This window comes from Primulina huaijiensis, chromosome 13, assembly GCF_012295235.1.
Source record: "Primulina huaijiensis isolate GDHJ02 chromosome 13, ASM1229523v2, whole genome shotgun sequence".
Lineage (NCBI taxonomy): Eukaryota > Viridiplantae > Streptophyta > Magnoliopsida > Lamiales > Gesneriaceae > Primulina > Primulina huaijiensis.
This window is the reverse complement of record NC_133318.1, coordinates 13629430-13657358: the sequence shown is the minus strand read 5'-3', so window position 1 is coordinate 13657358 and position 27929 is coordinate 13629430. Positions and strand designations below refer to the sequence as shown.

General features: G+C 33.0%; 4 protein-coding genes across 6 annotated transcripts; 2 read left to right on the top strand and 2 right to left on the bottom strand.

Annotated features, from left to right (window-relative positions):
* Positions 1–355: 355 nt before the first annotated feature.
* Positions 356–1292, top strand: LOC140991238 (endochitinase EP3-like). Its single transcript, XM_073461176.1, has 2 exons — positions 356–767; positions 866–1292. The coding sequence occupies exons 1-2, from the start codon at positions 356–358 to the stop codon at positions 1285–1287; spliced, it is 834 nt and encodes a 277-aa protein (XP_073317277.1). The 3' UTR covers positions 1288–1292.
* A 6834-nt stretch (positions 1293–8126) lies between these two features.
* LOC140991132 (uncharacterized) lies at positions 8127–12048 on the top strand. Of its 3 annotated transcripts, none has more exons than XM_073461082.1 (10): positions 8127–8359; positions 9317–9658; positions 9863–9935; positions 10041–10147; positions 10391–10475; positions 10554–10626; positions 10940–10995; positions 11095–11160; positions 11617–11682; positions 11756–12048. In XM_073461082.1, exons 1-10 carry the CDS (start codon positions 8220–8222, stop codon positions 11825–11827), a joined length of 1080 nt encoding a protein of 359 aa, XP_073317183.1. In that variant the 5' UTR covers positions 8127–8219; the 3' UTR covers positions 11828–12048. The 3 variants fall into 3 exon arrangements, with proteins under 3 accessions (XP_073317183.1, XP_073317182.1, XP_073317184.1); XM_073461081.1 differs by having other exon boundaries at positions 10041–10153; XM_073461083.1 differs by lacking the exons at positions 10391–10475; positions 10554–10626 and having other exon boundaries at positions 10041–10153.
* A 483-nt stretch (positions 12049–12531) lies between these two features.
* Positions 12532–17679, bottom strand: LOC140991131 (probable LRR receptor-like serine/threonine-protein kinase At5g48740). The gene is made up of 16 exons (XM_073461080.1): positions 17366–17679; positions 16723–17260; positions 15928–16379; positions 15732–15849; positions 15569–15637; positions 15402–15470; positions 15257–15325; positions 15107–15178; positions 14902–14970; positions 14593–14828; positions 14275–14480; positions 13734–13860; positions 13576–13644; positions 13315–13504; positions 13113–13245; positions 12532–12879 (listed from the first exon to the last, which is right to left on the bottom strand). Exons 1-16 carry the CDS (start codon positions 17442–17444, stop codon positions 12661–12663), a joined length of 2715 nt encoding a protein of 904 aa, XP_073317181.1. The 5' UTR covers positions 17445–17679; the 3' UTR covers positions 12532–12660.
* A 4761-nt stretch (positions 17680–22440) lies between these two features.
* Positions 22441–24385, bottom strand: LOC140991237 (uncharacterized). Its single transcript, XM_073461175.1, has 3 exons — positions 24184–24385; positions 23075–24064; positions 22441–22979 (listed from the first exon to the last, which is right to left on the bottom strand). Exons 1-3 carry the CDS (start codon positions 24383–24385, stop codon positions 22441–22443), a joined length of 1731 nt encoding a protein of 576 aa, XP_073317276.1.
* Positions 24386–27929: the final 3544 nt, after the last annotated feature.

The following is a 27929-nucleotide window of genomic DNA, read 5'->3' as shown; positions in this document are numbered from 1 at the left end:
GATTTGCAAATCACTATACTCTGTTTAGTTTGACAGAAAACTAACGGAGAAATAGGATTGGGGCAACTTTGGCAACGTTTGGGACTAAATCGGCTCATTATATTCGTTTAGGACTACATCGGGAACTACCCCAAACAATTAGGACTGAAACGAGAATTTAGCCTCACCTATACAAGCAATGCGCGCATTGCAAGGAGCACCTTACACTTTCCTACAATACTCTTAACAAAAAGTAGTTACAGTGCTCCACCTACAATATATATATATATATTTCCCACACTCCTTGCTCTTTTACTCCCACAACACAAACAATACCATATTTCTCTCATACTAAACTGTCCAGTTTTGCACTAAAATGGTCTCAAAAACATATGTTCTAGCATTATGTATCATACTAGCCATACTTCCCTCCATCACCTGGAAAATGGCTTCAGGCCAGAACTGCGGTTGCACACCATCTCTGTGTTGCAGCCAATATGGTTACTGTGGTTCTGCTGCCGCTTACTGTGGCAAGGGATGCAAATCCTGTCCATGTCACGGGACCGTGAGTGATAATATAATCAAAGTTTCTGACATAGTGACGGACACATTCTTCTATGGGATTGCCAATCAAGCCACCGAAAATTGTCCCGGTAGGGGACTCTATAACCGGGAATCCTTTCTTCAAGCTGTTGGTTCTTATCCAAACTTCGGCTCCACCGTCTCTACCGACATTATGAAGCGTGAAATTGCTGCATTCTTTGCGCATGTCACCTATGAAACTGGCTGTAAGATTTCTTTTATCCAACTTGTCCATATTTAAAAGTGGAGGCTAAACACAGATTTGTTTATTCTCTAAATATGAGAAAAATAAATTCAACTGCAGATATGTGTTCCATAGAGGAGGATGTGTATGGCATCTCAGCGAATGACTATTGTGACAAGAGTGAGATTCAATATCCATGCGCAGCAAACAAGAGTTATCACGGGCGAGGTCCCTTGAACCTATCATGGAATTTCAACTACGGCGAAGCTGGGAAAGCCATAGGCTTCGACGGACTGAATAACCCCGAAATCGTGGCCACTGATGCCGTCATATCGTTCAAGTCGGCCCTTTGGTTTTGGATGAAAAATTGTCACGATGCAGCTATAACTCCTCCACAGGATTTCGGGGCCACGATCCGTGCCATTAACGGTCAGCATGAATGTAACGGTGCTGATCCAAGTGCTGTCGAAGCTCGTGTTCAGTATTTCAAAGATTTTTGCAATCAGCTTGGAGTTGATCCGGGCACCAATCTTAGCTGCTAATTTATGTTGAAAGCAAATCATTTGCTTTAATTATTTAAATTAAACTAAAATGGTGAAAATTAAGGGATTGTATAGGCTTGTGAAAGTCTTCTTATAACTAGTTAATTATCAGGTGTTCAATATATTCAATGTGAGATTATATATTAAGAAAAATGACTGTTGGACGTTTCATAGAGAGCTTGCAGTGCCTGACTGCAACTAATCCACTGATCATTTACCGAAGAACTTGTGACAATTCTGTTTTTGTACACCATTGATTATTTTTAATTTACACTAATATCTCTCTACACTACAAAAAAAAGCCTACGACAACGGTTTTTCATCGTTGTTGTAGGTCTTTTAAAATTATTGTTAAAGCCCATGTGGTTAAAGGGTGCGCTCAAAAACAACGTTTTTATCCATTGTTGTAGCTACAATTTGCGACGGTTTTGGAAATATCGTCGCAAAAAACATTTGCGACGGATTCAAAAAAACGTCGCTAATTAGCGACAGATTATTCAAACTCGTCGCTAATTAGCGACAGTATCATAAACTGTAAATCCCTATTTATTATAGGATTTCTAGGAACAGCTTGTTCAATTATCCAGTTTTCTGGAAATTCTACGGGTTGTGATATTAGATCTATTAAAATTAGTTTCTATTAGAATTGTTTCATTTAATTTCTTATCAATTCTTTTACACATAGGATTTAGTGTAAATAATGGTTTATAATAAATACGATAACAGATACATATAACTTCTGTTCCAGGAGTATAATTATAACCATGAGTTTTAACATTTAATGTTAAAGAGTCTAAGATATTTATATCAGACAAAGATAAAGATAAATTTGGATAAACATCAAAATATACTGGACCATGAGCCAGACTAGATTGAATTATTTCCATAAGGGATTGTTTCCAATTTAAATTTCTATCATCTCTTAAAGCTGCTATAAAGTTTTCTGGTAAACCTTCTAAAGTTAAAGGTCTAAAAGCAATTTGTATTAAACCTATATGAATAAATCTGTAATGTTTCCTATAAGGCAAAATATCTTTATTATTAAATAGTCTAATAACTATTTCTTCATTATGAAGAGGTGCTGATGATTCTGTAGTTTTTACTACCTGTTTAAAACCTATTTTTTCAAATGTTCCTAATTTATAGATCATTTTAGATTCTATTTTAGGAATAGTCCATTTATTTAATAAATCTAAATTTTCAGGTTAATCATATTCTTCATTTAAACTGTTTTTAACAGTTTCTTTCATGCTGAAAATATTCATTTGAATAAACAGTGTTAAATCATCAACCAAAACTATTTCCATGGCTCTGATACCATCTGAGGCTTGGAATACAAATTGAATCTGATACGTGGCATTGTTTTACCAAAAGTTTCCTTAGTGGCTTTCGCACACATGGAGATTATTGGTTTCCAGCCTATATACCAGATTCAATTTGTATCGTTTCTCTGTAATTGAAAATAACAAAGAAAAATATGATATTATTGATACTAATCAAAATATTTCATTTAATGATGATAATCATTTATCTGTTTTGAGTATGATAATATCTCAAAAATGGTATACAAATATTACTTTGTTAATTGATAATTCTTATAAGAAGAATTTCATTGCTATGATAGATAGTGGTGCAGATTTGAATGTTATACAGGAAGGATTAATTCATACCAAATATTTTCATAAAACTACTCATTCTCTCTCTCATGCAGGAGGAGAACCTTTAGAAATAAATTATAAATTACCTAAAGCTTATATTTGCAAAGATAAAAACTGTATTCAAACCAGTTTTTTATTAGCAAAAGATATTTCTAACCAACTAATACTTGATTTACCTTTTATCTATCAAATATATCCTTTAAAGCATGTTGATGAAACAGGTATAATAGGAACTTATCAAGGTAATCCTATTTCTTTTCAGTTTATAACTAAACTTGTTTATAGAATTCTTAATGAATTACAAGAAAAGATTGATAGAAAAACTTTTCAAATTAATTCTTTAAAAGAAGAAGTAAAAATTTTAACTATAGATGATACATTAAAAAATCCAAAATTACAGGATAAGATTAAATTTATTTATAATAAATTTTCATTAGAAATATGTAATGATCTTCCAAATGCTTTTTGGAATAGAAAAAAACATATAATCTCTCTTCCATATGAAGAAGATTTTAAGGAAATAAATATTCCTACCGAGGCTCGTCCTTGTCAAATGAATTCTGAATATTTAGAATTATGTAAAAAAAGAAATTCATTCTTTATTAGAAAAAGGTTTAATAACACCTTCTCAATCTCCTTGGTCATGTACTGCTTTCTATGTTAATAAACCTTCTGAGCAAGAAAGAGGAGTACCTAGATTAGTAATAAACTATAAACCCTTAAATAAGGTTTTAAAATGGATTAGGCATCCTATTCCTAATAAAAAAGATTTATTAGATAGATTAGTCAATGCAATCATATTTTCAAAATTTGATTTAAAATCAGGATTTTGGCAGATTCAAATACAAGAATCTGATAGATATAAAACTGTTTTTAATGTTCCTATAGGACATTATGAATGGACAGTAATGCCATTTGGACTTAAAAATGCCCCTTCAGAATTTCAACAAATTATGAATGATATTTTTTTATCAGTATAGCAATTTTATAATTGTTTATATTGATGACATTTTGATATTTTCTAATGATATTGAATCTCATTTTAAACATTTAGAAATGTTTAAACATATTGTTATACAACATGGTCTTGTTATTTCAAAATCTAAAATGATTTTATTTCAAACTAATATTAGATTTTTAGGACATATGATTGAAAAAGGAAAAATTATTCCTATTCAAAGAAGCATAGAATTTGGTTCTAAATTCCCTGATATTATAACTGATAAAACTCAGTTACAAAGATTTTTAGGAAGTCTAAATTATGTTTCTCCTTATATTCAAAATCTTACTAAAGATTCTACTATCTTATATGATAGACTTAAGAAAAATCCTTTACCCTGGACAGATAAGCATACTAAGGCTGTTCAGATTTTAAAAGAAAAGGTTAAAAAATCTTCCTTGTCTTATGTTAGCAAATCCCCAATGGGATAAAATTGTTGAAACAGATGCTTCTGATATAGGTTTTGGTGGAATTTTGAAACAAAAAGATCCCCAAACTAAACAAGAATATTTGATTCGTTTTTATTCTGGGAAATGGAATAATGCCCAAAAGAATTATTCTACAGTGGCAAAAGAAATCTTAGCTATAGTTAGATGTATTTTAAAATTTCAAGATGATTTATATAATCAAAAGTTTATTATAAAAACTGATTGCAAATCAGCAAACTTTATGTTTAATAAAGATTTTAAACATGATGTGTCTAAGCAAATGTTTGCAAGGTGGCAGGCTCATTTAGCCCCTTTTGATTTTGAAATTATTTACAAAAAAGGTGAAGATAATCACCTACCTGATTTCTTAACTCGTGAATATTTATCTTAATGTCTTTTTATACAGATATGTATTCTCGAGGAAGAGGAGAGTCCTCTTATAGAGGGCGAGGTGGTAGGGGAAAACCCCCTAATATAATAGCACAGCATGTCAAGCAGAGGCTAATAGCCCAGAACTTATCTAGTTCATCAGCAAGTAATACTGAGCAAAATAATGAGTTATACAATGAGTTTCAAAAGTTTTTGAAACAGAAGCAGAAATCTAATACAGATTCTCAATCTTCAGCATCATATGCTAATATCATGAAAGAAGATGATAATGATTCGGCTCTATATACAGAGACCAAACATCGTGAATTAATTCTTCTTATAGAAGAAAAGGATATCCAATGGGAGAAGACTCCGTGGACTATCATGGAGAGATATTTAACAAATACATCATATGTATTTGGTTCTTATAAACAAAGAGGATTTTATGAAAATCTTCTGTTATCTACAAAAAGTGTTGATATAACTCACTTTTTCAGTAATACTCAGCAAAAAGGAAGTTATAACTTCTCCAAGTTTATTATCAAAAAGATAATATCTATTGAAAAATAGGGTATATCTCCATTGATTGAAAAAGAATTTTATTCTGATACTCATAAAATGAGTTTTAAATTTAATTTTTGGGATTATGTTGAGAGTTTTAATAAAACTCTATTCTATGAAAATGAGAAAAAGAAACATACATGGTTTCTGAAAATTTGTGAAAATGTTTTTCATTATCCTGTTCCAAATTGGTTCTTCATATGGTGGAAGATTTTTGGTCCATCAGCAAAAATTTTGCCTGAGGTTTTTATAAAACCAATGAATACTTGGTTAAATGTTTCACCAAGTATTAAAAAATCTTTTTCTGAACATTGGATTGATGGGAAGACTCTATGTCTATTCTTCATGGAATTTGGAATCCCATGGATCTGGAGATTGCAGCCAGAATTTGGTTATACTGATGAAGGTATCCCTTGCCTATGGAGAGTCAGATCTACTAAATTTTGGGATAAACTTTTAAGAGAAGATCCAGCAACTAGACAGCTTTATGGCTCCGAAATTCTTCATCAAATGGAAGAAAAAATTTCTGCATACCAGAAAGATTTACAGCATCAACAAGAAAAAGAAAAAGATGCAATGAGTCCATTTAAAATTTTGACTCAAAAATATTCAGAAATTTACTCCAAAGAGAAAATGGTAGAAATCTACATTGAAGAGATGAAGAAAGATCTCTACAAGAATATTGGATGTTCTGATTCAAAATCTGACAAGTCTATGGTATCCGAATCAAGTGAAAATCAGTTTATTAATCTAATGCATATGCAAGATGCTCGAGATCCAGAGGATGATATTCCTCAATTTTTTCAAATCAATGATATTTTTGAAAATCTCAAAAATTCATTAAAAGATAATATTAAAGATGATTAAGACATCTTTAATATTTCAAATTATTTGCAAGTGGCATATCACGACAGATGGTGGAAAAGCACAAGTTGGTGGAATCTCACTATTTACTTTTTGACTTTTGTAACCATATTACTGTTTGCTTTAATAAAGCATTTTACTGTTTATATTTTTAGTTGGAATCTGGGGTTTCATGTCCGGCACTTCCATCTATTTATAGGACCATTCTGTGTTCTTAGAAGGACACGGTCGAGTTTGCTCCCCTCTATTCCTCTCTTGTAAACAACCCTTCTTAATAAAAGCTTCAACCTTTTGTATAAAAGTTTCTTCTTCTGGTTACAATTCTGTAAGTTTACTGTTTTTATTTTCTGTTCTTATTTTACAGTTTTAATATTTATATTTCATATATTAGCCTGAATGACAGGCTAAAATATTTGTGTTAAATCATCCCATTACTAAATCATGATCTTTATTTATTTGTAACTTGGAATAAAATTGAAATGATAAAAGATTTCATTTAAATTTTGGAATTTGATGTAATATAAGGGTTAATGGTTGGACATAAGGTTTAAAGACGAACCAGGAAATAGTAAACACAAGGTTCGAAGTTAATTAAGAGGCATAAATTCATGTTGTAGCCCTTCAGCCTGCTTAGCCGAGAGATGACGTTTAAGGCGTTTATGGGTGATTTTTATGAATTTATGTTTCTGAAGTTGTCTTCGGGAAATCCTCTGTTGTTTAATTTCTCTGGTATATCTTTTGTAATTCCTTTTATGTTTTGTAAAATTGCCATAGATGAACCTTATATTCATTCTTATTCTGGAAATTAAATACCTCCTTTTATTAGTTCAGTAATTTGAATATGGTATATAGGCTGGAAACCAATAATCTCCATGTGTGCGAAAGCCACTAAGGAAACATTTGGTAAAACAATGACACGTATCAGATTCAATTTGTATTCCAAGCATAGTATTGTATTAAAATACTAGAATTATTAATTAATACAAATATATATAAAAAATAAAGTATAGAATCAAATATAATAAATCAAATTAAAACTCAATAGATAAATCATATATGCAACCAAATATTTTTTAATAGATTATAAAATATAATACCATAAATATTTGTCTCTGGAACCTGGAGGTATTTTGTTTGTTAGACGATCAAATCATCTTTAATTACTACTAGCTACTTGGCACACGCATCGTGTGTGTACGGTTTTTTTTATAATTATCTAGAGATTAAAGTGAAATTTGACAAATTATCAAGAGACTAAAGTGCTATTTGAATAGTTGTAATTTAAAAAAAATAAAAAAAATGTTTTTTGAAATTAAAAAAAATAAAAATAAAAATGTAATTGTGATATAAAATAAGGATAAAATTGAGAAATTAAAAAACAGACCAATTTTTTTGCCTCTATTAGAGAGATTCTTAATAGATAGTAATAAATACAATTGTTTCAAAATTTGATATTGATCCGTTAAAGATTTGAAAAAAATTTCAATATAATAGTTATAAATCATAAAAAAATTTCTTAGAAAAAAAGCGTCACGTGCGGCCAAAGCGCTGACATGACACGTGAATTTCACCCATTGTCATGATTAGTGTAATTCCAACGTTCAAAGTATTTGCATACCATTTAGGTATTTTTGATAAATTTTATGGTTTTTCAACACTACTTTAATTAAATATAAAAATATGTATTTTATTATGTTTTCATCAATAAATTAAAAAATGTTTTAATTTTCTATATGATTTATATATTAAGTTATAATTTTATTAATATAATATAGATAGAGAAAAATATTATTTATTATAAATATTTTTAATAATACGTACAACATAATTGAATATGTATTTAATATTTATAATATTTTTATTTTTACAACATAATTGAATATGTATTTAATATTTATTTTTACTATTTATTTTAAATTTTATAAAATATAATATTGAATGAATTCGTTACCTGCCTGGTTCAATCAATAATTATGTGATTGAAGTTAGGATCTTCTATTCATTCTCTTCAAACTTCCACCACATAATATATTATTATTATTATTATTATTCATGGCGGTGCTTCTATCGCTCACTTTTCCACCGCCGCCGATCTCCGGCGAGCGCCGACTTAAGAATTCCATTGATGGTATGCTCCGTCGGAGGCATTTCTTTTGGAAGGTTGAATTCACAGACAATTCCTCCGGCTATCGGTTTGCTTTCTCTCTTTAAACTTTAAATACCTGTAGGCTGTCACCTGCGGAGTTTGTGTCTGAGCCTTCTGTGTTTTTCGAGGGTTTCTTTATATTTATTTTTATCTTGTCTTTTACATTGTGCTATCGTCCTAGCTTCTTTTTCATTCTAGCCTCATTACCATCACTGGAATGTGCAAGTGCATTTTTTTTTCTTTCTATATTTTTGGATAGAAAGCACGAAGAAATTTTATGTTCGTTTTGTTTGATACCAAGGTGGTGTATGCTATTAGTATACAGAGTCTTGCAATGTTTAGAAGGACTTCGATTGATTTTCATGCACTTAAGTAGAAGGATTTGTGCTGACGTTCCCCTTTGTATGCCTGTTAATTGCTGTCATTGAAATTGTAATTCAGAAACATAAACTGGCATAGCATATATTGGATTTTCTATCATTTTTATTCGACTTCTTTGGGTTACTGCGGTCTTATTTGGTTATTCACTAGCATCTAGTTTATGACTAAAATAAAATTATTTTAGTTGCATTGACGGTTTTTTGCAGTTTGACCATGCATTTGACTCTACTTGGTTGCACTTGCTCTGTAGTTTCAAACGACCATATTCTTTGTGATTAGTGTCTGATAACGTGATTTACCTGTAAACATAACTGGTTTGACTAGAAGGAATCTATTTCAGTTTGGTTCAGTTCTGTTTTTCGTTGTAATTGAGGAAGCAACATCTTAAAACTATATTATCTGGTAGGCCCTATGACCTTTCAGAGTATTTTATCAGTTTCTCTTGTTTTATTCTTAGTAATAGGTTTTTTTTTTTAACTTTTTAGGTTGCATTTACTTTCTTTAATTTCAATACAGCACATCAAATTTTTACTTTGATTGTGATGTGCTTGTGTGATGCATTCAGACTATCTTGTACTCCCTTCACTAAAGGTTATGTCTATATCTTTTCTACGTGATGCAGGATCAAAAGCTTTCAGGATGACGGTGCAAAAAGCTTTGAGCCTACAAAATCTGAAGTTGGTCAAGAAGATCAAAATAGGGCTTCTGATTTTGGTTTTGGAAATTTAGAAAACAAAACCACCAGTGATGGAGGTTCATTGCTCTCAAAACTGGGTCTAGTTCTTGGAGTAGCTGCAGTAATTACATTGATAGCAGTTTGTCTAGAACAGCCTAAACTGGGATCATCAGTTGGGATTCAGTATTTGGTCGATGGCTCATCCGCTTCCGCTTTGGCTGCACCTGTTGGTGCTTTTAGCTTTCAAATATTTGGATATAGAATCATTCTTCCTGAATATGCCCCTGGGTATGCTTAATAGATATGTTGTAATAGAATATCCTCGATCTTCTTCGTACTTTCCTATTAGGGACTCGTGCTTTTGACATGAAATTATTTATCATACCTACTTATATCATTTTACTCTTTAATCCTTGCAGAGTATTTTTTCTTCTCTTTTATGATAAGAGCTCATTTGTTCTTTTTATAAATGATATATTGTTCTGGTTTCAGGTGGATCTACTTTTGGCTGCTAATGGCTGCAGGATGCGGACTTTTCATTAGTGAAGAAGCTTTGAATACATGGGTTTGTCCTTTCTGCTGGCATCGCTGTTCCTCATAGTCCTATGCTCTTCCAGGTTTGAATTTATTTTTAGTCCTCTGTTTTATCATGTCATTTAAAATTATGTAGGTTGGCATCTCCTTAGCACGGTTGCTTTCTTTGGATGGAACATGGGAATCTTTTGTCGGTTCATTGTCTAGAAATGCTCCGTTTATGATATCCACTGTGCTATGGGTGTACTGGTTTGTCCTTTATCTATTTATTTACTTTAGCAATTGTAATTCCCTTATGAACCAAAATTACTTCGTCATCATTGGCCTACATATTGCTACCATCTAAACTCTTTGTTGGCAAGAAAAGTTAATGCACAATTCCCCTCTAATTTTATAGTTTCATATCATCTTCTTAAAAGTTTAGGCATTGGAATATCTCAAATACATACAATGTGCAATAAGCTTGTAAAGTGTTCATATTTTCAGGGGAGTTTGTATAAGTGATATGATACCCTTTTACTTTGGGAAGTTTTTCAGACAATCTGGGGCATCTGACGATGTTTGCTCAAAGGTTTTTACTCTCCAAATGTATTTAGATTTCATGAACCTCCTTCAAGGTGTGAGTTGTAATTTCTGTTGGTTATTGTAGTTAGGGGTTAGCAAAGAGAAAGCAATGGAAATTACTCATGCTGTACAAAGACATGGAAATCTTATTGGTTTTGGTGAGATTAATAAAATATTTGATTTCTTTGCATGCTAAGTACAGCGATATTGGGGTTGATGTAGTACCTTGTGTCGATGCTTGTTAGTCACAAAAGTGAAATAAGCCGATAATTTGTAAAGAAAGAGTAATTATAAAAAGATGGTTATGATATTTATATATTTTTGTCTCTTTTTATCACAAGTTTATTTTCTTGTACTTTCATCGCGCTGTCCATGAGGTTCACTGGGTAAGAATCTCAATTTCATTGTTTTGTAACTTTTTTCTGCTTTTTGAAATGCTTGTCATTGTTTATTTGTGGTTCGTGCATGCAGTGGAACGATTTTCTCTTGGAGTGAGAAATCCTACATCTTTCTTGGCTGGTGCAATGGTTAGTTAAACTCCTTCACTACGAAGTTTTTGTCTAGGCACTTTTTTTATATATTTATTTAATTAAGTTTCTGCAAGATTATCTTGTATCCGATTTCAGGGCATATCACCCGAGTGCTTCTTTGCCGGTGTTTGCTGCGGTGGATTGTTAACACTTCCGTTACAGGTTATTAAATACTTTCTTGATAACTATCTCATTGTCGTGTCCTCGTGATATACTTGACCCTTGTCTCATACAAGAACAAGAAGCTGAGAAGGAAAGAATAAATGTAAATATGTAATTAATTTTTGAAGAAGAGATGCATACTCTTAATTTGTATATTAAAGACTACAATAATGTTGAGAGTATTGAAAGAAGTTCATGATAGTATCCAAATTGAGAGCAGAAAAGAACAAATCTTCAAATACATGAGAGATGATACATATATTAATGTGAGATTACTGACGGCATTTTATCCATGCAACGCTATCGCCCATCATTGTGTGCTTCAATTTAGTTTTCAGTCACGCATTTTAGACATGTTTTCACATATCTACAGTGACAATCAATCTATATCTTAGAAACAAAGATCTATATCTTAACAGTTGCTTTAGTGCTTTGATAAACAGTTTTCTCTTGCAGTTAGGAATTGGATTCTTACTGAGAGAGCATCCAGTTTTCGCCCTTGCAACTGTAGCAACTGTTGTGGTGAGAGCACAACTTTGCTTGCTAGAGACAATGATTTGTTTCTTGAAGAGTCTTAAAAATTGTCATTTTACAGGGAATCTGGACAGTGTTCCCATATGCAATAGCTGCTGTGACGGCACTCTTCCTATATATTCGCAACCGCTGATACTCCAGTTAGTTCTGCTCTTTTTTATTGATATTATTTTCTCTGAATGGACAGTACGACATCAAACAAATGCTTGTGCAGTGTTTTCTCAATCACTCGTTGAGTTAATTTATAGATTGTAGGAGTAAGAATTAGAATAAATTGAAAGCTTTATTGTGAATATAAATAGTACATTGTGATATAACTTGGGGATATGAAATAAGTATTGAGGTTTCTCTTTCTTTCTAAATTTTCTTTCTTATTCTTCTTTAATTTTCCAAGCTCGAATTAAGTAATTCATCAATACCATTAATGTTTGAACTTAGGATCGTATCAATCAATATATGAGAGATGTCATTGCTTGTATCTGTCATATCTTCGACTTGTTATCTCCGGTCGAAAATTAGCTCGCAAATGATATGCCATGGTACTTGTTTGGAATTATCTTGACAGGCAATTAGCTTTACATTGACAAAGGAATTGTTTGGTCTCGGTGCGTGTTGCCTTTGCTTTCTGACTTCTTATACTTATACTTATTTATGGAAAATTTCAAATTAGCAACCAGATCCAACGGCCCCAAATACTATAGGGTTGATGTCTGATTATATGGACCTTATAATCCCAAATGAACTGGGGTCTTTGGATCTTAGCACAAGGGGTATCGAAGCAAACTTATTTATTTTATATATGCTACACTTGTAACAACGCATGAGAAGAGAGGCATCTCTTTAATATAGTGTAGAAGATGAGACAAATTACGCCTAAACAATGGGAATGCATACATCACACAGCATATTGTTGTACATAAATAATCCAAGCATATATTATATATTTAATGCAGATGGATGGACAAATTAATTTACAAGATCAGAGGATGAAACAAATTCTAGCTGGATATTGTATGCTTCTTTTAGCTCAACAAGAACTTCTGATATAGTTGGCCTGCGTGATGCATCTCTGTCTACACACCTGCAAGCGATCAAAGAAGCCCTTCTCATGCTTTCGGCCTCGAAACTTCCCATTAATCTCTCATCCACTATCTCAAACGCACCAGCCTGCAAGTAGGGTTTTGCCTGTAAAATTTGGAGTCAAATCGTCACAAGTTTTTTCTTGGGGGGTAAAAAAAATTAAACCACCTAACGTCAGGGTCAGAAAATACCTCTACCAAAGGGAAGTTCGGCAAATATAGGGTCAAATTTCTCTACTTATGTTCATAACTTTTTTATATAGGCATACAAGTTTTACATTAAAGCAGTAAAATACATGATATATGAAAAAATTAGCAAGAAAAACAAATTTTACGTACCCATAAAACCAAGTTATAGGAATCTGGTGTGCCATAGTGAGTGAGTGGTTCTCTACCACATATGAGCTCCAAAAGTACTACTCCAAAACTATAGACGTCACTTTTCACTGTCAGTTGTCGAGTTGAATAATACCTGAAACAAATTATAATAAGGTTTCATGCTTCTAAAAGACAAGCATAAACGTGCAGAAACGTATCTTACTCGGGGTCAAGATAGCCTGCAGTGCCTTTCACAACAGTCGTCATATGCGACGCTTCTGTTTGTGTTACTTGCTTGGAAAGCCCAAAGTCGCCAACTTTAGCATTCATATCCAAGTCCAGAAGTATGTTGCTGCTCTTAACATCACGGTGTATTATACAAAGTTCACTTCCGTTATGCAGGTAGTCCAAACCTGTAACATAGCAAGAGTAATGAGTCTTATATGGTATTGCTGTATGGGGATTTTGTGTATATTTTGGGTACCTCTTGCAGCATCGACGGCAATTCTCAATCTTTGAATCCAGCTTAATGATAGTTTTTTACTCTTGGTGCCTAAGGGATCAGTAAGAAACATGAAATGAAATTTTATGGATTAAAAAGATCTCTTTCTTGGATAATGCAACATACATTTTATTGCATACCATGGAGTTTTTCAGCCAATGATCCACCAGGTAAGTATTCATAAACTAGAATCTGATGCTTCGATTCACAGCAGAACCCTTCCAACAAGACAAGATTCTGGTGACCAATTTGAGACAAAAGCGATACCTGAAACAACACAGTCTTATAGTTAGCTAGATGATGGACATATATTTTCATTCTAGTATCCGCAATGTGAAAGTAGTTCTCCACAGATGTACACTATAAGGTTAAATTATGTCAACACTCCTCTGGTGTGGTTAACTCCAAGCTTATGCCCCCTCATTACACTCGTAGCTTTCAGGAATACTTCAATGATAGTTGGGTTAAACCTCTTCGATTATTGGCCGTTGTACAAAAAAGTACAGCTAATTATAAGTATACTAGTTCAAATATTTTAAATCATATAGTAGCTCAAAAAACATGTGTGGATCGTTGTATCCTATAGACAACTACACAAGACAGCAGGGCTAATTGACGCGCCTTGATATAATTTATTTGAAATATAGCAATAAGATGCTGCACGATCAAGTTCAAACAGACCTCGTTGATGAAAGAATCAGCTCCAAGCTGAGTCTTATCAAATCGAACTTTTACTGCAACTAGTTTGCCGTCTGCAAGCTTTCCTTTGTAAACGCTTCCAAAACTACCACAACCTATGGTTTCTTTGAAGTTATGTGTAGTTGCTTTAATCTCTTTGTAGGTGAAGATTCTTGCTGTTTTCCAATTACGAACATCTGTTCCAGATTCTGAAAATAGAAACAAAAAAGGTCAAATATTTGTCCCCTTAAATTGACTATAAACTTTGACATATATTCTCGATGGTTCATAATCATCTGCCATTGAGAGGTGTGTAATTACCTGATGTATGATATGTGATTTTGGCTTTAATTATCTTCATGTACACGAGAACTAAAAATGAAATCACAAATAGAGAAAGGATGGCCCCTCCAACTGCACCGAGCAGAATCACAATATTCTTATTATTATTGTGCTTTCTTGGAGTAAAGATGGTCACTTGTGGAGCCTTAATTGAAGAGTTTCTTGAGAGATCGCTGCATGTTAATGAGAACGAAAGGCACAAATTCCCTGATGTCCTGCAGGAGAGGAGGAAAATATAGGAGTTCTTTAACAAGCAGTGGATATGAGAAGTGGGAAGCTGCTACATACTTGATTTCTGTGCTTTCTCTGTTCAATGATTGTGGAAGTGGTCCTTGCAGGTTATTATTCTCTAGATTCCTTGAATTTTTGCAGTAAAATCGAGATTAATCACATGCCTTCAATAGATGTCATATTTCCAACCACAAAAAATACTTGTGAGGAAAGGAACATTCTTTTTTTTTTTTTTTGATCTGTAAAGGAACATTCTTCTTACAATAGGTGAAGGTTTTTCAGTTCTCCCAAGCTGTCAGGTACTATTCCTTGCAGAGTATTATTTTTTAAGTCCCTGTTTCAAATAGACCAGGATTTTTGTTCAAATTTCAAACGAGTTATACTATTTCAAACTCGATGCAAGAGGACTTACAGAACTTGAAGGTTGATCAAATCTTCCAACTCAGAACCAAAGGATGTAATCTGATTGAAGCTCAAGTTCCTGCAACACTCATTCAAGAATTGATCAATTTGAAGAAGGAAAAAGTTCAAGAAATCTGAAGAAAGAGAAATTATACAGTTTCTTTAGACGTTGCAGATCACCCAAGTTTTGTATTTCTCCAAAAAGAGATGTATTATGCAAGTCCCTACAAGCAAAGGCAAACAAGATATGATCGGTTAGACAGCTCCAAATCTAAAACTTGTTTTAGCAAATGAGCAGGGTTTATTTTTGTATAAGTCTTACAGTGTTATAAGATCCAGCAGATCACCAAATGTAGGACTAATTGTCCTCAATCTAATATCATAGAGCTTCCTATATAGATTCCAAGATTAAATAGTCGTTTACAAGAGTAAGAAAGTAAAACAAGAACAGAAATAAAACTCCCATTTGAGATTGATGAACATACAATGAAGTGACCTTATTTCCTTCACAATCAATGTGTTCCCAGGGCGTAGGCAAACAAGGATCATCTAGCCATCCAAGACTCAGGCCCGTAGATTCTTGAATAACCCGAAGTGCTGAAACTGTTAAAAAGAGGGTAGAATTGTTTCAAAAAACTAATTGGGAGACGGATATTTCTCGTCTGAAAAAGGCAATCGAACCTGTAGTCGTAGAAACTTCTGAGGGAATATCAAGAATCTGATAAACCTCAAGAGCATTTACCAAAGGGTAATAGTTTATTGTCTTTAAGGTGATATTCAGATTCTTGATTCCTTTGACTGTAAAGAACAGATTATCAACTTCCCATCTCGAAACTGTGTAGTTTGATCGAATAACTTCCCCATTTATCAGAACATTGAAAGTCGGTGAAACGGGCAAAATGCCAGCAAAGTATAGAACAACATGGTAGTCTCCTTTATTGTCTAAAGGTAACTTATATACTAGATTATTCCATCTCGCCAAGACTCTCCCGGTCTGAAGCACGACTGTTGGAGGGCTCTCTTTAATGCTAGATAAGTTAAAGTTACTCTGAATGTCGAAGCCAGATGACACATGGTAAGGTGAGAAATCCTCATCTGCATCCCATATTCGATCATATTGGTCGAAAGGGTACCTTCAAAATTTACAAAAGTGAGTCACACTTCAGGGAGAAAAAGTTGATACAGGGTGTTATGAGCCACTGGGGCTACTTCTTGTGAGATAGAATCACTTCAGTGTCATGGAGAATTGATCATTGCATCAACAGCAGATCTGGTGACTCTTAACAGCACCTTTGTACTCATGGATGAACAAATTGTATTTTTGTAAAACAAATCTATGATGTCTATTTCTAGAAATACAAACTCATCCCGCTAACACCTAATTAGTAGCTCCACCTTTCGATCTTTCTCTCGTAGAATTCCTAGATTCACCCCTACATGTACTGAATACAGGAGTATAGAACAACGCATACATACCTTAGTGAACCATCACTATACCCACAGTTAATCCGGTATGATTTCCTAAGTAACTTATCGTTTTGATCTCCCAATGAAGCGGTGTAAGCACCCTGGGGAAGAGGCCGGACTTCAAGTGACGATATCACTGGAAATCCACCATTCATGATGGAATGAAAACAAAATGGGAGCACGTCCTTATTAACCGGCCATACGAATTCTTCAACCCATGGATCGTTGTGAGCAAGATTCACTGTAGTAGTCATGGCTGTTCCGAGAGAAACAGAGAACACCGGGGGTTTTCCGAGCCCATCGTAATTCTTGTACACAAATCGAGCCCTTACAAGAACTATGGATGATATGTTTAACGGAATCCGGTAACACTTTCTGGCTTCAGAATCTGGGAAAAATCGGACTGGGAGACTAGACGAAATTGTTCCCTCCAGAAAAATCACACTAGTAATGTTGCCACTGGCTACATAATCCACATCAGGTTTCCATGAAATGTTAGAAGAATCGATGTAATTCGTCGTTCCACCACATGATAAACTCAAGAAACCTGTCCCATTGAAAAACACAAAGCAACAAAAAATTTAAACACAGCAAAAGCAAATCCGCAACTTCACAGGGAAAATGTGAAATCAAGGGAGATTAAATCAGATACCATCTTGATAACAGGAAACGATTCTGAGAAATTCTGAAAACATGAAGAAGCCAAGCCAATATAAGTGGTTCTGCTCCATAGAGAAGAAATCGCGCTGGATTCGATTATAGAACGCAGGTTTAAGTTGTAAGAACCAGTATACCCCTACGAACTAATTCAGTAGAAGTCAGAAGAATGAATTGAGTATTAAAGAAGGGGTGGAGAAAGAAGACGAGCTAAAGCTGAGTAAAGTGCGAAAAAAGTAGATTTTGGCCGTTGCTGTGCATGGCATTGCATGCCAGCTTCTCAATACAATAAATTTAATATTTATTTTGGTAGTTCTGATAAGAAATGTTATAAAGTCCAAATCTGCTCATGCTAGTTTATATAGTGATTCATGTTAAATAAAATGAATGTGAAATTCATCGAATAATGAATGTATTTGAAATTCATTCTAATCTATGTAAATAAATAATATATGAATTTAAAATTTCCTTCAATGCTTCATTCTTAACAATAAATCTATAATCAAAATCCATATATTTCAAATTCATTCATCCAAATACCACCTAAAAATAAAGATGAATGATGATGGTAAGCCTAATTATGGTTAGACTTTGGTTGAATTACTTGAGCTACAATGAGTCATTTCAATAAACAAAAATTTGGTCGCGGAAGGGTCTACGAGTTGATAGAGTAGGCGAGATTTTAACTAATGATCAGGAGTTGAGTTTTACCTATCAATACTTTATTAGGTGTGCTTGTTGCACAGGTTTACTCAGTGCGATCTACTTGGTTAGCGTGACTAGCAGATTATTGCGCCAGCTCGAGAGTTTATCCAGTGTGCACCGAAGGAGAACAATTTTTTCAAAAAAAATATAAATTAAGATCGAAATTTATAAAATGCATCAAATTGATCACAACTCGCAGTCGACATTTATCAGCTTCTTACGGATGACTCTTATGTATTTTTGTATAAGATGTTCTCACGTACATCTCACTTCAAAACAAACAATGTGAGACCCTGAGTACTTTTTTGTTTTAAAGTAAGCGAACATTTCTATACGAAATCCACCAAAAGTGCCACTCTCGGTGTTGCATAACCCAAACCGTTTTTTATCGCACATATTTCTCCTATAGACTTTTCAAAAGCCTGATCAGTACAAGCAATAAGCTCATGTAAACTTATATGTCTTCATCTTTGTAACCTGAAACATATAAATAATATGTCTTGATATATTACATAAGTTTTGTTTTTGATTAAATATCATATAATATAAGCTTTTCTTGCTTGCATGCACGATTACTTTTTATCATTTTTGACTTTTGTGGGTACTAGGCATGTTAAGGTATAATTATGTGGAAAAAACTTGCAAGAAAAAAGAGGAAATTAATGATGAATCCAGCAAGCATAAAAATGAATAATGATGAATTGGGTTCTTTTTATGTAATCAATGATTAAAGTTAAACTTCCATGTCAAGGAAAATTATCTTTTGACTTCCATAAAACAAATGTCCAAAGTTTGACAATTCGTCATTATTTATGCCAACTATCATTATATTTCACAATCACTTTTTTGCTATGGATTAAATCATTTGAATTTGGAAGAGAGATTAAGAGGTAAAAGTTTCAGGTTGAGTTGATTTATTTTAAATCTTTTGAATTGTTTGAATTGACAACATTTAAAAGTTTTAATCCACTTATATTAAGTTATTCAATTCAATAATAATTTGTAGCTAGTAAATGTATTAGTCCGCTTCATATTAAGTTATTTAATTCAATAATAACCGGTAGTGAACAACAAATATACACATGATATGTGTCATTTTTTTTTTTGAGTTGAAATCAGATATTATTCATTAATTAAATCAACAGCTACATCCATCAACCACGATGGGTAAAAACCATCCATCCAACATGAACGAGAAGGATGAGATAAAGCAAAATGCGCCAAACAGTGCGCTAACTTGTTTGCATTTCTACTAACATGATTTAACTTTTTAAATCTACCAGAAGTTAAAATATCCAATATGTTCAAGACTAACAGTCCTTGATGGTTTCGAGCCTCAGACTTCGACATTACCTCTTTAACAGCATTACAGGAGTCCGAGAAGACCCAAACATCAGAAAAGTTACCTCTCACAGCAAGCATCAAACCAAAATGGATAGCCGAGAGCTCTGCCTCCAACACTGATCCTGGTCTACGTATGCCTATGGCTGAGGCAGCAAAAATAATTCCACAATGATTTCGAATCACAGCACCCACACTATATTTACCAATAGTATCATTAAACCCAGCATCGACATCAAGTCGCCACTGCCCCAACGGAGGAGGCACCCACCTCATATCCCTGCTACTCTGCACCTCTCCTGAAGCTAAATTCCAAGCACATCTAGCAGTTCTAAATTGCTCAAGATATGACAATACCCACTCAACTTTAATATATTTGTTGGGAATTTGGCTATTATGTTTTAAAATACAAATCTCTTTCCAAATTGCCCAAGCAAGCATTGCAAACAATTCAAAATCAGCAGTTGAAACTTGATCCATTAGGCACAACCCACATGATATAAACGACAGCACATCGCATTTCTTTAGATATGGCCAAAAAAGCGTACCTTTCCAGATATGTCTTACAAGGGGGCAAAAGATTAGACAATGGCTTGTTGAAGCATTCGAAGAGCTACAATAAAAACAGCATCCATTGGCATGTAAATGTCTTCTAAACAAGTTCAGTTCAGTGGGAATTAATTCATTGCTCACACGCCAAAAAAATATTCGAACTTTTTGTGGGATGTTTAGCTGCCAAATATTTTTCCACCACTTTTCCAACGAGAATGCCGATAGAGATTCATGTGGATCAAAGCATCCAATTTGAGCCAGGTAGCCCGATTTAACTGTGTACTTGCCTTTCTTTCCCCACTTCCAGAATCTATCATCTTCATTGTGCTGATTTCTCAGAGGTATATCAAGAATACATTCTGCTTCGAACGAAGGAAATCTGGAGCGTACCTCAACTTCATTCCACGTTCTGTCACCTGAAATAAGTTCTTGAACCTTACTCAGACCACTTGAGCCTGTCATCGAGCTTTTTCCAGAAAAGAGACTAGGAATCCAGCAATCAGTAAGTGCATTGATGTGGGATCCATTCCCAACCCTCCACATTAATCCTTTTTGAATAAGATCTCGTCTCCAAAGGATCGATCGCCATATGTAGGATGGATTCGATCCTAAAGTAGCATCCATAATGTCACAATCTTTAAAATATCGAGATTTGAGCGTTTGTGCCATAAGCGATGAAGGCTCCGTAATAATTTTCCATACCTGTTTAGCAAGAAGAGCACGATTAAAATCAGAGAGATTACGAAACCCCATACCTCCATATTGCTTCGGCCTACATAATTTCCTCCAGCTAGCCCAATGCATTCCCTCTCCATCAATTTTTTTATTCCACCAGAAATTAGCGCACAACTGCTCCAGTTCATGGCATAATGAAATAGGTAGCTTAAAGCAGGACATTGCATAAGAGGGTATGGCTTGCAAGATTGATTTAATTAGAGTTTCTTTTCCTCCAGCAGAGAAAAATCGTGATGCCGAGCCATTTATCATTTTGATAAGTCTTTCACGAAGATTAGAGAATTGAATGCGCTTACTACGAAGAGATAACGTAGGAAGGCCCAAATAAATTTCATGGCCTTGAACCACCGGTATAGAGAAGATAGTCTGGATTGCATTAATAGTATCCGAAGAAACACTCGGGCTGAAGGTGAGGGCCGATTTATCATAATCGGCCCAATATTAATAATAGCTTCCTCAATATCATGATTCGTTGGATTGGAAGAGGTGAATATGTTATCGTAGTATTTCAAGAAAATCTCTGCGATGTCTTCAGTTTTCGAGCACCAATTCCCACATTCATCAAAAATCCCATTGATATGATTGATTCTTTTCCTTTCAGATGCATAAGAGTGAAAAAACTTAGTGTTGCCATCTCCCTGAGCCAACCAATTTGTTCTAGCCCTTTGTTTCCAGTGCATTTCCTCTTGGCATGTCAGCTTCTCGATATTACCTTCTAATTCAGCTATTCTGCCCGCATTATCAACAGCATTATCAGGAGTCAGTAAACTGGCAAGCTCTTTGATCAAATAGATCGATCCACCCCGCCCCACCTTGACCTGCCAACTTGGAAGGTTGGGAAAACCTCAATCTAACTCGCCATGGGTTATGGGCTAGATGGGCCAACCCACCAAAAATAAAAATAAAAATACCAATTTTTTTTAAAAAATCATACATAAATTATTATAAATAATATAAATATTTCAAAATTCATCAACTGATAATTATACATAGATAATTATAAATAATATATATTTTAAAATTCATCAATCATACATAACACATTATAAATAATATAAATCTTTCGAATTTCATCAAATATGATAAAAATTATGTTAATCATTCAAAACTCGTCGATGATACGTAAAATTTCATTTCAAACCTCATCAACTATACATAAATCATTGAAATAATATAATAAAAAATGCTAAAAAAAAAACCAACGGGCCTAATCCCGACCTGTCTAGGCCAACCTTCAAACAAGCTATTAAAATACTAACTCTACTCGCCTATTTTTCATATCCAGTCGAATTGTTCGACGGACCTGACTCGTTTTGACAACTCTTCAATAAACATTAATATGTATACAATATGGCATTGCAGCAGTATAAACAAATAATTGGGAATCAATTTTAAGTATGGGATAGGAGTGATTATAAATTCAGATTTATGGGGAGAAAAAACACATACACGGTAACTTTTCTATAGTTTACGGAATTTTGATTTTTCCAGTGGACCTTTACTCCTTAGTACAGTTGGCTCAATTCGAAGATCGCAACAGTGTAGTCAGAGCCGTACTTGTGTTGAATGAGGTCTGAAACGAAAATTGAAAAATGGGCCCTATTGTTGCAGTAATAAATATAAAATTCAATTTTCAAATAACAAATATACTAATAAATAAAAAAATATATCAAAACCAATATATTACATCAATAACAACTCAACAAATATTTAAAATAACTACATAAAAACTACCCGTCAAGCTGTTTTAAAGGCGAAAATATTTATCAAATCTGTGTAGTCCAATTGTTGGACCATTTCTTTCTCAATCGACAACATAGCTAGCTCATTTAGTCTCTCTTGCGACATTATTGATCGAAGACAATTCTTGATTAACTTCAACTTCGAGAAGCTTCTTTCTGCCGATGCAACTGTTACTGGTATGGTTAACAAAATCTTATAAGCAATATAAGTATTTGGAAATAAACCATGCAATTTCGCCAAAAACTGCATCATATCAATTGCTCTTTTTTCATTTGTTATATAACATCTCATGACCATCAACTCCGAATAAAACTCATCACCATTAATGTCTGAATGTTCATGACTCAGAAATTGTTGAAGCTCCATACAAGATTTCAACAAGCTATTTAAAGGCTCACACTTTAACTTGTCCAAATTCAATAAAAACCCAAACGACTTTTGATATTGTTTAAATTGTTCAAATCGAACTTTAAGAGAAGATCGAGCTTGATCAATTATAAACAAAAAATATTCAACTCTAAAAGCCTCTTCACCTGATTGTGTCACATTATCACTGTCACTTTCATCAAATTGTTTTTTCTTCGAATGATACATTTTTCTCGAAATTTAGGTTTGATCCCCAATTTACTTGCCATTTGTGTAGCTTCATCCATGGCACTAGCAAAACCCTGTTCTCTAAACTCGTCAAGAAATTGAACAAGTCCTTGTAAAAGATCAATCGCAATATCAATATCCATTTTTTCAGATTGAATAAACTTACTCACAACATTTATTGCATGTAACAAGTTATACCAGATTATCATCCCAAGCAAGAACTCAAAACTCTCAAGATCATAAAGTGCCAAAGTTTCAGCATCACTCTTTGTTTTAGAATCTTCAGCAACTTCCGCTATCTCCAGTAAAGCATCTCTTATATGTACAACTTGCTCTTTTATGGCTTTTACACTTTCAACATGACTTTGCCACCGAGTATGTGACAATGGCTTCACGGTCAAACCAGGCACATTGTCTTTAAAAATTTTCCATCTCTTTGTAGAGGATGAAAACAATGTGTAGATGCGTTGTACTACTCCAAAGAAGGACTTAGCTTTAGGACAACATTCTACCATTTCAACTAAAACCAAATTAAGACTATGACAACTACATGGTGTGTAAAAAGCTCTAGGATTTATTTCAAACAATCTTTTTTGCACACCTTTGTGCCTTCCACTCATGTTAGATCCATTGTCATACCATTGTCCTCTTACATCATCAATCTCAAGTCCAACTTTAATTAGTGCGTTCAGAATTTCATTTGACAACCCAAGACCTGATGTGTCATCTACCTTCAAAAACCCAACCCAATATTCTTCTACTTTTGGTGTGTCTGTTGAATAATCTACGCATCGTAGCACCATAGACATTTGTTCCTGATGACTCGCATCTGGAGTACAATCAAGTATTACTGAAAAATATTTTGCATGTTTAACTTTTGCAATGATTGCCCTTTTCACTTCGTTTGACAAAGTCTCTATCAATTCATTCTGAATTTTGGGAGTTAAATATGTATACTGAGATTCCCTTGCTTCACAACGTCGAGCATGCTCCTCCATCACTGGATCAAACTCAGCAACCATTTCTATCATTTGCAAAAACAACCCATTGTTCTCGACATAAAGCTTCTCATCATCTCCTCGAAAGGCCAAAGTGTTTTTAGCAAGTCTTTTCACAATGGAGATTATTCTTGTCAACACTTGCCTCCAGTGTTGCCTTTCTTTGTTGATTTGAAGTTGTAAACTGTCATCAATTGTTTTATTTTTTTCAGCCTCTTTTCCAATTCAACCCAAGCAAGCATGCAATCCATGTGGTCTCTACTAGCTTCATGATTTTTAAAACTCCTATGCATGTTACGCCAGTCCTTGTATCCATCATTACCCAAATTTCCCATTCTACTCGTCATTTGTTCAGTCTTGAACAACTTGCAACAAAAGAAAAATATTCTATCCAAAGAAATAGAATATACAAGCCATCTTCTATCAAAAGTATGTCCATTTGCCATTACCCGTGTATAATGCGATGAATCAAAATGTCTGTTATTACAATCTTTAGAAAACAATAAATTATCCACTCTCTTTGGACCCATTTCTACTAAGTAGTCTCTCATTTTTTGACAGGTATTATTCCAATTTCCCGAATCCTCCAAATTCAAAGTCGAATTCAGTTCTTCATGTTGAGAGTCATCTTCTAAATTTTCGTTCGATTCACCAAAATTGACTTCCTCATTTCCATATAAATCACCCAAATTGAATTCTTCAGTCGATTCATTCAAATTTCCAGCCTCAGTCGCTTCTTCATATTCGTTGTGATTTTTTTGTTCTTCAATCAACAAACTATTCACTAATTCCTCTCTTTCTGTTGTACTACTCTACTAAAATATTTATTAATATCTCCAGCTTGACTTTGAATCAATGACATCTCCCTTCGTTTCATTTTCCTTTTTTGAGCTCCAGACCGATATTTAAGATGCATTTTAAATTTCTTTTTGGTGTATCTACAAATGATTAAAAATGAATAATTATCAAAATTTTCAATCAATAAAAAATTAAATTATGTATTAATTTTTTTAAAAACCTAAAACAAAATCAATCATTCTAAATTAACATATAAAATCAAAACAAATAGTATCACATGGAATAAAAAATTATAGTTTTGTAATTTGCATAAATTAAAGACAAATATTTTCTGAACCAAATCACCAATCAATTGCAAGTTTTAATTTATAAAATAATATAAATCAAATTAACAAGTGTCTAACCAAAATATCCCTACACTTTTAGTCTCTATAAATTCGAACGGTTTCCGATACTAAGAAAAAAAATCCGACATAATAAAGAATCTAAATGCTTGCAAATTTCAGTAAATTGTAGAAACTACAAAATCAAAGAATTCTTTGAGTCAAAATAACAAGCTACAAAATCAAAGGACAATGATACTTAATATCTTAGATAACACCAGATTGCATAAAATTTTAAATAATGAAAGAAAAAAGAAGGGGTTTTAAATTAAATCCAAGAACATGGTTTGGCTACAGTGAATAGTGTAATAATTGTTTAAATCACAATGACGACAACAAATTGTCTTTTTTAAAATAAGATTGAAGATTTTTAATTTATGAAAAGATTAACATATAATCAACTAATCTGGATGTAGTAATTTGATTTTTGCTCCCTTTTACTCTGTTTTATCATGATTTAATTCTTAAAATACTGTTAGCTAGATACTAACTAATTAATCAAGAAAATATTAGCCCTGATATGTTACAAAAGAGTAAGGAAAATCTAATTGTTCCAAAAATTTCTGTATTCAGGACATGAAAGCCGACAAAGAATATCGAACTTACATGCTCTTTTCTCTTCTTTACACTTCCATATTCCTTTCATCCTTTGGTATCATCTTTGAATTGTAAACACCATATCAATGTATTCTTACAGTAATCACATTTTTTTATGGGGAGTGTAAAGTGTTTTGTTAATTATACTCCAACGTACCCTACTTTTTTTTAATTGGAAGAATTGCATCATAAAATGAAAGAATTTTATTTAAATAAAAATAAAGCATAATCCATGAAGAAAATTACTTACCTTAAGCTTAAAAGAAGTAGGAGACCATAAACTTTATTTGTTGAATGGAGAAAAAAATTAGGGTTGAGATTTATAGTGTGTTGGAGAATAAATAACATATATCATATATATTTATATATATAAATTTGGGCCCTTTATTGAGCCGGGCCCTGAGGCAACCGCTTGGTTGGCCTCATAAGAGGTACGGCTATGAGTGTAGTACTACAATTAATGGTTTTTCTTTTAATAAAATATTATAAAAACTACTTAAATTTTAAAATATATAACAAATTGTGACGATTCAAGATTTTATATATAACAAAATAAACAAAATATATTCAAAGTGAAGTTCAAATAATTAGAAGTAAAGTGTATATAACGAAAAACATTTAAAATATTATAGTATTTATGGTACATAACGAGTAAGCATTATATCAGTTATACCGAATTAACTGAATTAATTTTGAGATTCAGTTCAGTTAATTTGAAATTTTGATTTTAGTTTTAGAAAAATACCAGATATCGGTTTGGTTTTAATAAAAAAATTTTGGTTAATCGGATTATTAAATAATTATATTTTGAATTTTTTTATTATTATTTCCATATAATTTATAATATTTTAAATGTTTTTTTATATTTAATATTTTACGTACCTTTTGTTATTTTAAATATTTTTAGGAATAATTTATTTTATTATGATAAAAATCCATATTTCAATTATTAATTTTGTATATAATTTGTTAATTTTAAAAAAAAAACGGTTCATTCGGTCACCGACCGAAATAACCAATTTTAATTTGATTCGGTTAATTCGGTTTTAGCGATAAATTCGGTTCGATTCGATTATTGACCGAAGATTATGGTTGGAAATTCTAGCAAGTGCATTATGCCAAATAATAACGTATTTGGAAAGAGTGCAAGTCATTCACCTCAGATAGGCGACGTGTTTAAAGCACGTTTTGCTGATTGTCATTTTAATGAGAAAATATTCTCAATGTTAGGGGGAGAAAAAAATATATCGAAAAAAAACTACATGGTATACATAATCATTGTTACATCTGTATCCAAGAACTAAACAATGTGAAAAAGATGTAAAACAAATTGTGCATTTGCAAAGAATAGCAAATCAAATACCATATGCACTTACATACACAAAAGAGGTAACTAAATCATATATACATGCTGAAGGATCGTTTGCTGGGCACCTTGAAGTGCTTCAAACAAAATATTCTCCAAGAGCTGCAATAGTTCGTTGTTGCGTATTTTCACTACCGCAAGTGTACGGTGTCAAGTTTTAGTACTGGTTTGAGTACAGATATCGATCCCACGAGGAGTAGTTATTTAAAATTGTATATTAAGTACCATAATTGACAGAGTTCAACTTTATTTAGAAAAATCAATAGTTGGTTTATAATCAGTTCAGATAAAATAGCGAATTATGTAAATCTTATGCACACAGTCGAGATTCAATGAGTAAAGCAATCTAGAGATATGATTTCGTCGTGTCTCCCCTATGCTAAATTAAAATCATCTAACATGTTATTAATTTGCACCATGTTTATTAACCAAGAACTCACAATATTTTTCTATTCCCTTTTTCAACTGATAAATAGAACTGTATTATCTATTACTGATTTTAATATTTCTATTCAAAATCACGTAACACATAATAAATGCAAACAAGGTTCTTTTCATGGATTCGTCAAAGTTATACGTCTTTTGCACGTTATAAACATCTGAGGATGCGATTTCCCATGTCCTAATTTCAATCCCCTCTTCCGAATGTTAGATCTCAATTATTAGATCAGTCGAATTATGTCCAGTAATCCAAAAGCATTAAAGACAAGAAATCGCAAATAAACACGATGAATTAATTCAATGAAA

Excerpts from the sequence above, each read along its gene's own strand:
- LOC140991238 (XM_073461176.1), top strand. The coding sequence starts at position 356 with ATGGTCTCAAAAACATATGTTCTAGCATTATGTATCATACTAGCCATA. Across the intron at positions 768-865 it reads TGTCACCTATGAAACTGGCT|ATATGTGTTCCATAGAGGAG; the intron begins GTAAGATTTCTT and ends ATTCAACTGCAG.
- LOC140991132 (XM_073461081.1), top strand. The coding sequence starts at position 8,220 with ATGGCGGTGCTTCTATCGCTCACTTTTCCACCGCCGCCGATCTCCGGC. Across the intron at positions 10,476-10,553 it reads CTGACGATGTTTGCTCAAAG|TTAGGGGTTAGCAAAGAGAA; the intron begins GTTTTTACTCTC and ends TGGTTATTGTAG. Across the intron at positions 10,996-11,094 it reads CTTTCTTGGCTGGTGCAATG|GGCATATCACCCGAGTGCTT; the intron begins GTTAGTTAAACT and ends ATCCGATTTCAG.
- LOC140991131 (XM_073461080.1), bottom strand. The coding sequence starts at position 17,444 with ATGGAGCAGAACCACTTATATTGGCTTGGCTTCTTCATGTTTTCAGAA. Across the intron at positions 13,861-14,274 it reads CTGATTCTTTCATCAACGAG|GTATCGCTTTTGTCTCAAAT; the intron begins GTCTGTTTGAAC and ends GTGTTGTTTCAG. Across the intron at positions 12,880-13,112 it reads CCTATAACTTGGTTTTATGG|GCAAAACCCTACTTGCAGGC; the intron begins GTACGTAAAATT and ends CAAATTTTACAG.
- LOC140991237 (XM_073461175.1), bottom strand. The coding sequence starts at position 24,385 with ATGACGAGTAGAATGGGAAATTTGGGTAATGATGGATACAAGGACTGG. Across the intron at positions 24,065-24,183 it reads AAAGAAAGGCAACACTGGAG|AAATGGTTGCTGAGTTTGAT; the intron begins GCAAGTGTTGAC and ends TGCAAATGATAG. Across the intron at positions 22,980-23,074 it reads TGAAGCTACACAAATGGCAA|GTGAAGAGGCTTTTAGAGTT; the intron begins GTAAATTGGGGA and ends TGACACAATCAG.